Here is a 9865-nt window from a genome sequence, read left to right on the forward strand (position 1 = left end):
CTCCACTTTAATGTCTCACCATCTTGGGACCTGACACTGCACTCGTGTGTGTGTGTGTGTGTGTGCACGCGCGCGTGTGCATAGCACACAATCATGAACAGCCTGACTCTGAACTCCTCTGGACAGAGTTGGAAAGATCACCCAAGGCCTTTTATTCTTCTTTTACAGATGAGGATGTGAGGCACAGAGAGGAACAGCAATTTGTCCAAAGTCACCCAGCAAGCTAGCAGCAGACATGGAAGTAAAGCCAGGTGTGGTGGCACATGGCCTGTAATCCCAGCATTCAGGAGGCAGAGGCAGGAGGATCTCCTAAGTTCAAAGTCAGCCTGGGCTACATAGTAAGTTCAAGGCTAGCCTGAACAACATAGGGAGATCGTATCTCAAATAACCACAACCACCACTACCACAACAAACACAGGCATAGAAGTAAAAATCTTTCTAATACCCCAGATAGCAAAATATCTGGACTTGGGCCCAGAGCTGAGATGGACTGGAGCTATAAAGGCTAACACTAGGGTCTCTGATTTTCAGTCTGCAAGACCTCACAAGGTCTCTGTGGCTGCCTGAAGCCTTGGGGGTTTCCCAGGGGACATCCATGCTGGAGTAGTCAGCATAGAGGCTTAGAAAAGGCAACTTAGGACCTGGGTGGGTTCCACCCCTTCCCAGCCCTGTCAATAGACTGAGCAAACCTCCAGCGTCCTTGCTTGTTTACTTCTTTGTGTGTATGTGGTATCAGATTGAACTCAGGGCCCTCACACTGAGCTACATCCCTATCCCTTTTTAAATATTTTTATATTAAGACAAGGTCTCCCTTAGTTGCTCAGTTGCCAGGCTGGGCTCAAATCCTCCTGCCTCAGATTCCCGTATTGTTGGGACTGTGGCATATACCACTACATCTGGCTACCTTTACTTTCTTTTATACAAAACCAAAAACAGGCTAAAGGGTCTTCTCTCAAGCCTGTGGCCACTTGGTAGCTTGTTCATCAAGATATGCACAGGGCCTGGGATTTAGTTCAGTGGTTCTGGCGCCTGCCTCACAAGCACAAGGACCCAAGTTCAATCCCTGGTACCAAAAAAAATAAAAGATATGCACATACTTGAGTGGTGAATACATGTGTGTATGGGCTCTATGTGTGCATTCCCACATGTGGATGTATGTTCATGCATGCCTACAAGTATACTTAGGAGACCTGTAGGGATGTAGAGGATGTACATGTGTGTGTTTGCAAGCCTGTGTTTGTGTGTATGGTGTCTTTTTCCATGTATGTATTTATTCGATGCTGGGGATTGAGCCTTGCATGTGATTAAGCACGTGCTGTACTGCTGAGCCACACCTGTGGCCCCTGTGGATGTACATGTGTGAATGGTGTCTGCTTATCTGACAGGTGACTTCATGTGCATGTAAAGTTTTGCTTGCAGACATAACTGGGGTGTTCACTGAATGTGCTTGGATGTATGCAAATGTTCGTGTGCACTAGTGTGCTGAGGGGTAAAACATGCCCGGACGAGAGTGGTGAGTGTGTACATGTGTGTGGAGGAGTACCTTTATATGACAGTGCACATGAGTCAGCAATGCCCTCCCAATCCTGGCATGCGGAGTGCCTCGCCTGACTCCACAGCACCTCCGCCTCATCCCTGTGTGCGCTCTATTCCCTAGACCCATCCTGCTTGGCCAATTTGCAGCCTCTTTCTCCCAGCTCCCAAGAAAGCCTGCAGCAAAATCAAGGGGCTGGTGGCCAATTATCGAAGGGGCTAATCAAGGATCTAGGGACTGGGCTGGGGATTTAGCTCAGTGGTTCCACAGCCTGCCTTGCAAGTGGAAGGACCCGAGTTCGATCCCTGGTACCAAAAAAAAACGGACCTAGGGACCCCCAGGGAGTGGGAAGCCAAAGGCAGGTGTGGGGTTGGCAGGAACAGGAGCTGCCTGTCATGAGGCTGGGGTAGAGGAAAGGCAGGGCTAGGAGGCTGAGCCAGCCTGTGGTGCTGGAAATCTATGGTCAGCAGGTGGATCCATGATTGCTGAGTACTGACAGCAGCAGGCAGGGAGCATGTGTGAGTATGTGTATACTGTGTGCAGCTGTGTATACATGACTAGATACCATCTGTTGTGCAGGTTTGTATCTGTGTGTATGTGAGTGTGTGATGGTACGGCATGTCTGGGCTGCTATACAAGGGTGAGTCTGTGTATAACATGCAAGAGCATGCACATAGATTTAAGTGCATGTTCCAGCATGTGTTCATGTGCACATAAAGTTGATGTCTGTGTACACGTTGTAATGATGTACCTGTGTGCATGAGTGTGCATGCACTAGTGTGTAGATGCAGATGCATCTAGGTCTACATGCATGTCTGTATGCGTGTGCATGTGTGTGGTGTCTGAACAGCTGTGCGGTGCCCATGCTCGTGTGTGCCTGGGTGTCCCCATTTGGATGTGCCCTTGTGCTCACAGGTCTCAGCTCACAGGAGGAGCTTGGGATATGGGGCTGGCAGGCTCTAGGCTCCAGGAGGGAATCTGACAGACGAGCCTTGCCGCAGCCCCCGGCCCCGGGAGCCTGTTTTCCAGCCTGCAGAAGCTGCAAGCCCGTGAACTCATCTTATATTAATAGCTGCTGTCTCCACACTTATTGCAGAGAGAGTCAGTCATGGCCCCAGTGGGGGATTGGTGCTCAGGGATGCCCCACTTCGCCCACACAGGATCAGGGGAGAAGGGAGGGGAATAGACCCCAGCCCCATCCAAGGGCTTAGCCCTGCAGGAAAGGAGCCCCTGGCTCCCCCAACTCAGGGAGCCTGCTGCCCAGCTCCCCCTCCTGGCCTCTAGCTGGGTGTGATCAGGCATCAGGGTTGGAAAGCTGGCAGAAGCCAGAAGAGGCTGGAAGACTTGGCTACCCCTCCCCAGACACACACACAAACACACACAGCCTCACACACACATGCATGTGCATGACATGCAGCGCAGCCCTGGGCTGAGCACCAAAGGAGTCTGAGGCTGAAGGAGACAGTGAGACTCGGAATTCGGGAACAACACAGTCTTGCCCACAGGGGCCCTCTTGTCAGTCTGAGATAAAAGACATGACCCTGCTCCCAGAGGCCCTCTGTCTTAGCCAGGAGGCACAACCCAGGTCTCAGGGGTCCCAGTCTGGGGTGGGGAGATGTGACCTTGTATTCAGGAGCCCCTTGTTCTGAGCAGAGACAAAGTGATCTGCTTTCAGGAGCCTTCAGTCTGTGGGAACAGTGGTGTCCCTTCTCTCAGGGACCCTCAGTTGGAGAAGGGACACAGCTGTCTCTTCAGGGGTCCCATACAGAGGAGGCAGGCAAGACTCCTGTACACGTGATCACTCAAGGGAGCTATAGGAAGGCGCATGGATGAATCACATCTTCACAGCCACAGCAGGGCTCAGCCAGGGGCACTTCCTGGAGAAAGCATGCAGCAGGGTATAAGAATGACTGAACTGTCTGCAGCCCACTCCACACAAGGCTCCCCTAAATGCCTCAGATGGACCACACAACCACACCCAGACAGATGGAGCTCCTCACCATGAGGGCCCAGTGCAGACCCTTCAGACACAGGGTGGGGAGCAGAAGATCCCTGCTTGGCCCCTGATGCTATGAGCTGGCTTAAGGAACAATGGATCCAGTGGCTCCCAGCTAGGATGGGCACCTGACCCCACACACACTTCTGGACCCTGGTGGGAACTGCTTGGGAGCATGAGGAAGGCAGCGGGGGACCCTTCCCTGTGTTACTCCTCCAAAAGCCTGGGTATAACCTGGAGAACCCCAGCTTTTCCCCAGCCTGTCACAGGGCTTCCTGCTTGTTTCCCAGCCTGATGTTTCTGAGCCATTGCTAAAACCCACTCCCTCACTCAGGAAAGACACAGATTTGGAGTCAGATGACAATGGGTTCAAGTCCCAGCTCAACTCCTGAAGGTATGACTTTGGGTAGATAAATGTCACCTTGCAGGGAGGCCTTTCTTTTGAGTATCTTCATTTAAAAATTACTCATATATTCTTTATTCTTCCCTACTTTATTTTTCTCTGAGGACGTACCATCAGCATTATACTTTTTGAAAAACCTTTCTATTTATTTGCTATTTCCTCCTGCTACACATTAAGTTGTCCACAAGGACATCAGTAAATAGATGAAGGCCCATTATTCTCAGAGCCTCAGCTTCTTCCTTCAAAAAGTAGGGAAGTTGGGCCGGGGATTTAGCTCAGTGGTTTTGCCGCCTGCTGCGCAAGCACAAGGACCAGAGTTCAATCCCCGGTACCAAAAAAAAAAAGTAGGGAAGGCGGTAGCACCTGTCTGTCCAACCCTTGGTGATGATGTGTGAAGTGTTTGGCTCAAAATCTGTCCTGAAGGAAGAGCTTATGGAGCAGAGGGTCTCTTCTGAAGGAAGGTGGGGAGGAAGGGTAAAGCTCAGCCTTACCTGGGGGGTCCTCCCCACTTCACCACTAGGCTTGTTGGCAACTCCCTGCCCAAAAGACCTCTGTCCTCCCCTGACACGGGTAAGTGAGCTTGAGCAAATAATTGCTCCTCTTTGGGCCTCAGTCTCCCTGTCTGTATGATGACAGAATGGGCTAGAAGCACTGTAAGGACCCCTCTGGTTAGGCCCAACTGTAAAGCTTGGAAGGCTGGGGACTGGGCTAATCAGAGATTCCTCTTGAGCCACACCCCACACCTGCCCTGTCCTTGCCTGGTAAACACAAGCCTGGGCTCCTCCTGCCCTCCCAGAAACCAAAACTCAGGTCCCCAAATAGACACTGTTATAGCCACTCACCTCTGTGTGGGAAATAAGCTTTTCCACAGTGACGAGGCCTGGTGCAACCACTTCTCAAGTGTGGGCCTCTGGCCCCAGGATAGAAATCAGGGGTAGAATGTCTTTAGCCCTGGGCTTAGGAAAGAAAATAAAAGGTCATTGCCCAGGAGAGAGAACACAGATTCTGGATACAGATGCTCCTGGTTTCAATCCTGACTCATTTCCTGGCTATATGATCTTGTGTCAATCACGGATCCTTTTTCAGCCTCAGTTTCCTCATCTGTAAGTGGAGATGATACTATATACGTCAGGGGATGCCTACTAGCATAGGGAGGTGGCATGTACAGTTCCCTTAGCCCTGTGCCCAGCCCATAGTATGCACTCACTGTTAGAAGGAAGGGGTTAGTTATCATTATGAAGGAAACTGACATGCTGTTAGCATGTCATAATCTTCATGCCAGAGCCCCAAACTGGCCAATTGGGTAGAAGAGCCCAGCACCCTGGTTCCTGTCCCCAGGGCGAAGTGAGATCTATGTCAGGTGATGCCCAGGTCTGACGAGAGTGACACTGACATCCTGGGGCGGGAGGGCCAGCCACACTCTACCCTGGGTCCCCAGCTCTACAGATCCCCCCCTCAGCTTCCCCTAGTCTGGCCTGACCTTTTCATTCCAGGCTTTTCCCCATCAGGCCCATTCTATAGCGCGCGCGCGCACACACACACACACACACACACACACACACACACACAAGAACATTTATCACAAAATCATTTTTTATTGAGTTGGATTGGGGGACAGGAACAGGGAATGCACTGGGGGTCATACCCCGGCTGGCAGAGGGGTGGGGTGTTGGCTCTTGCCCCGCCTCCTCTAGGGCACCTCAAGGTGAGGCCTGGTTCCCCAGGCCATGGCTGTGGCGCTGGACACCAAGCTGGAGGGGAGTTGGGGGGTTTCGCTTCCTAGTCCCGGTTGCCTGGCCAGGATGCAGCTCCCCCAAATGGCCACCAGAGGACAGCCGGCCCCAGCGCAGAGGAATTCTCGGTTGCTCAGGTGATGGCTTCTTAAAAAAATAAAAAACCAGAGGCTGGTGTGTTCCCCTTGCAAACCCGAGCAGGGCGGGGCTGGGGAGAAGGCTCTGGTTTCTGTGATCTCTTCGATTAAAAAATAAGCAAAAATAATAACAAAATACGTGATTTCTCTTTCTCCATTTCCCCCCTCCAGGAACTGAGGTCAGAAATGGGGGTGTGGGGAGTAGGGATACCCTGGTATGGCCTAGATTTCAAGGTGTGGGTCTCTTTTTTCCCCTTACCACCCATAAATAAATTTATAATAAATAAATAATAAATATATTTTCTTTGTATGTGCACATATATATAGATAAATCCTTCTTCTATTTAGGCAACTAAGTGACTACTCTGACTCTTGAGCTTAGAAATTCAAAAATAAAGTGACATGGCCAAGGTCAAGTCTGAGGGAGGGGAAAGGTCAAGGATTTGGAATGGCACTGTAAAACTCCCAGCATTCTGGAATTGCGAACCAGCTGGGCTGCGGGACATTTCTAAGTGGAACCCTGACCAGCTGGAACATTCTAGAACCATGGAGCCAGCTGGGCCCCTGCAGGGATCTTGAACAGAACACCCAACGTCCTAGAACTCCAGAACCAGCTGGGTCTTGGGGGTGTGGAGCTGTGGGCTTAGAACAAAGACCTGGAGGGTCTAACATTCTGGAATTCTGTAGTGATAGGGTTGCAGAGTCACCAGGAGGTAACTAGACATCACTGGGGGAGCGAGATCGGAAAGGGATCTTGGAAGAGGAACAGCAGCAGCAAATGGCCCACAGCACCTTCTGCACATCCTGGTTGCGGAAGGCATAGATGATGGGGTTGATCATGGAGTTGTAGGTGGCGGGGAGCAAGGTGAGATAGGTGTAGAGGCGTGGTGACTCGGCATCACCCAGCAGGCAATAGATGGTGAAGGGCAACCAGCAGGCGGCAAAGGCGCCAAGCACCACGGCCAGTGTGGCAATGCCCTTGCGGGTGGCCACGTAGTGGGAGGCAGGTAGCAGGTGCCGTTGAAGAGCAATCTGCTGGGCATGGCGGCAGACAATGCGGCAGATCTGGGCATAGAGCTGCAGCATGATGCCAAACACCATGAAGAAGGCAATGGCCAGGACCACCAGATGGTTCTTGGAGAGTGGATATATCACACCACACATGGTCAGGCCATCCAGGCAGTTCCAGGCCAGCACAGGCAGCAGCCCCAGGCCCAGGGCACCTCCCCACACTAGGGCCAGCATCACATAGGTCCGAGTCACTGTTGTCTCCGAGTAGTAGGTGAGGGCGTTGTATAGGGAAAGGTAGCGGTCGACAGTGATGGCCAGCAGGCTGCCGATGCTGGCGGTAAAGGCCATCACCAGCATGCCAACCAGCACCAGGCTCATCTCCACCCAGCCAATGCAGAAGACAGCAGCAAAGTGCAGGACCAGGCCCAGGCCTGCCAGCAGGTCTGCCACAGCCAAGCTGCCCACCAGCAGGAACATGGGAGCACGGAAGGCAGGAGTACCGACGATGATGGCTACCACCAGTGCATTCTCGCAGGATACCAGGGTCCCTGAGATGCACAGCACCACATCCCAGGCCCTGGGCAAGGGCAGTGATGCAGCTGAGCCTGTGGGCCCCTCTGCTGGACCTATGCTGCTCAAATTCATGTTGCCTGGGCCAGACGAGAGCCAGGCCAGGGGGCTGCCTGCACCCCACATCATGGTACCTGCAGGAGAAAGGCCCTGTGAGATGCTGGCAGGGCTGGGTGCTGACAGGAGGGGTCTGGAGTGGGCGAGGTGCCCCCAGATACCTGGTACCCCAATGCCCTCCTACCCCAATAATCATGCCCTATGCTCTTTTCGAGGTACCTTGGTCCTCTCCAATGCCTCCAGGCCTCTCAAGAGGGACCTTATTCCCTGGGGATCCTTGCCCTAGATCTCTTCACACTCCCTCCCACTCCTCTGGGTCCCACAGGCCTTTTTTCCCCCGAGTGTGGGATCGAAGGAGAACCAGATGAAGAGCTACCCTAAATGAACTGGGGACCACAGGATCCAGGGGATGCCCAGAAAGGCTCAAGAGCGGGGAAGGGAAACATCTAGAGACTGGGAGCAACTCTACTCCCTCCCACCAGAGAGGATGACTGAGTTTCTGAGGCTCCCCGACCCCTCACGATTCTCAGCACTGCCAGCTCCAGGCTCCGCCCCCAGGGAAAGCACGTGAAGCCCTTGTCAGCCCCCAACCAACATTCCTGGGATATTGCCTGGGAACTCAGCCGCCCACTCACCTTCACCCAGACTTCTGTCCCCAGTGGACCCTTCTTTTTGTCCAACTCCCTGGGTCTCTATAACAGACACCTCCTGCTGGAAGCCTGGATCTCTGAGTCAGACTCCTCCTTTTGCTGGGACACCTGGATCTATGGCCTGACTCCGCCTCTTGCCTGGATATCAGAATCCCTAAATCAGACACCCCCTGCTTCTCGAACGCTTGGGTCCCTGCCCCGGACGCCTCCTGCCCGCTCAACGTCAGATGACAGTCCTTCCTTCCAGGGCCTCGGATCCCTACAGAAATGCTCATCCTTTGCCGGGTGACCCAACTCACCGCTCCAGCACCCAAACACTTAAGGCCACGCCTGCTAACCCAGAATCTGCTAACCCAGAATCCCAGCCTAGACCTCCGACCCTGCCCAGCCGCAAGGAGTTTCCCACCCGCCCAGTTCCCCAGCGTGCCCTCACAGATACCAGGTGCCCGTGGCAAGGTCCACTACTCACCGCTCAGGATCGGGAGCGGCTGGGCCGCGGGGAAGCTCCACTCGGGTCCTGGCAGCGCAAGGTGTGCGCGGACCCCGAGAAGCCCCCGCGGCCTCGGGAGAAGCGGCGTGAGTCACCCCGCCCCGCCCCGCCCCCGGCCACCGGTCTGGTGACGTCTGCCGCCCGTTTGGCCAATCCGCGCGGCGGGCTGGGGCGCAGCGAGCCTTGAGAGGCATGGTAATGAGGCCTCGCACGGCCGGCTCCCCCATTCATAAAAAGCGTCCGTGGCCACAGCTCCGCCCCCTCCCAACTCGGCCCGCGATGCCCTTGATGCGGCACCCTCTGAGGGCTGGGGCTTTCCGGGGTGCTGGTGGGAAAGCCTTGGAGAAGTCTCAGGGAGCCTACAGGGAATGTAGTTGGGGGAGAGGCAGGGGGATTGGAACAGGCTGTGTGGAGTGATGGGACCCTCGGGTGGCAGGAATCCAGGAGACTGAATGATGGGGCTGAATGGGTGTCTCAGGTGAGGCTGACGGGGTTGCCGAGGATGGGCTCTGAGGTGACGGGGACAGGAGCAGGGAGGTGGGTGGCAGTGACGAGTGAGCACGGGTGACAGGATCTTGGGGGATGGCAGGCGTGGGACATGACAGTAGAGGACGGTAGGACTCCCAAGGCAACCATGGCAGTGTCAGGGCGACTCTGCAGAGTGAGGGAGCTCAGGGATCCCAGGGTGGCAGAAAGCGGCAAGGATGAAGGGACTTCAGGTCACCAAGACCCTGCCAAGTGCTGAGGTCCTGAGGTGACAAGAGTTAATGATGAGGATTGTAGGGTCCTGGAATGAAGGTACTAGTGACTGGTGAGTGACCCCAGGGTGAGGGAACATGCAGAGGGCCCAATAGACAGTGACCAGGCAGGTGATCTGCTGCCAGGACAGGTCCTGTGACGCTGGGGCAGATGAGCTGGGTGACGTCACTCGAGTCGGTCCAATGGCACCCGCACAGCTAGGGAGAGGGCCTGGCAAGATCTCAGACCTGAATTATTTATTCAAGGATCTGGAAGGCCAGCGGGTTAGGGTGCGGGCCACTTCCCCAAAGCAGCAGGAGCTGGGGAGCCGGGAAGAACTTGGAAGCGGAAAACCTGGCAGTTCAGTCCTCAGGGCAGGCTCCCCCCTCCCTCAGCCTCGAATCTTAGGCTCCCTGGTGGGGTGGGGTGGGGAGAAAGAGCCCCTGCCCTAACCCTGCCTGCCCTTAAAACCAGGAGCTACCCCAGCAGATTTCACCAGATGTGACCTGGGGTTAGGGGTGGCTGCCCCTCCTCCCTGTGGCTCCA

At 54.4% G+C, this 9865-nt stretch overlaps 1 protein-coding gene across 2 annotated transcripts; it reads right to left on the reverse strand.

Annotated features, from left to right (window-relative positions):
- Positions 1 to 4460: 4460 nt before the first annotated feature.
- On the reverse strand, positions 4461 to 8666 carry Gpr3 (G protein-coupled receptor 3). 2 transcript variants are annotated; one of them, XM_021263150.2, is made up of 2 exons: positions 8561 to 8666; positions 4461 to 7518 (listed from the first exon to the last, which is right to left on the reverse strand). In XM_021263150.2, the coding sequence occupies exon 2, from the start codon at positions 7511 to 7513 to the stop codon at positions 6521 to 6523; it is 993 nt and encodes a 330-aa protein (XP_021118809.1). In that variant the 5' UTR covers positions 7514 to 7518; positions 8561 to 8666; the 3' UTR covers positions 4461 to 6520. The 2 variants fall into 2 exon arrangements, with proteins under 2 accessions (XP_021118809.1, XP_021118810.1); XM_021263151.2 differs by lacking the exon at positions 8561 to 8666 and adding an exon at positions 8077 to 8504.
- Between the last annotated feature and the right edge of the window lie 1199 nt (positions 8667 to 9865).

Source organism: Heterocephalus glaber, unplaced genomic scaffold (assembly GCF_053883595.1).
Source record: "Heterocephalus glaber isolate CG9 unplaced genomic scaffold, H.glaber_assembly_v1.0 deba00001452, whole genome shotgun sequence".
NCBI lineage: Eukaryota > Metazoa > Chordata > Mammalia > Rodentia > Bathyergidae > Heterocephalus > Heterocephalus glaber.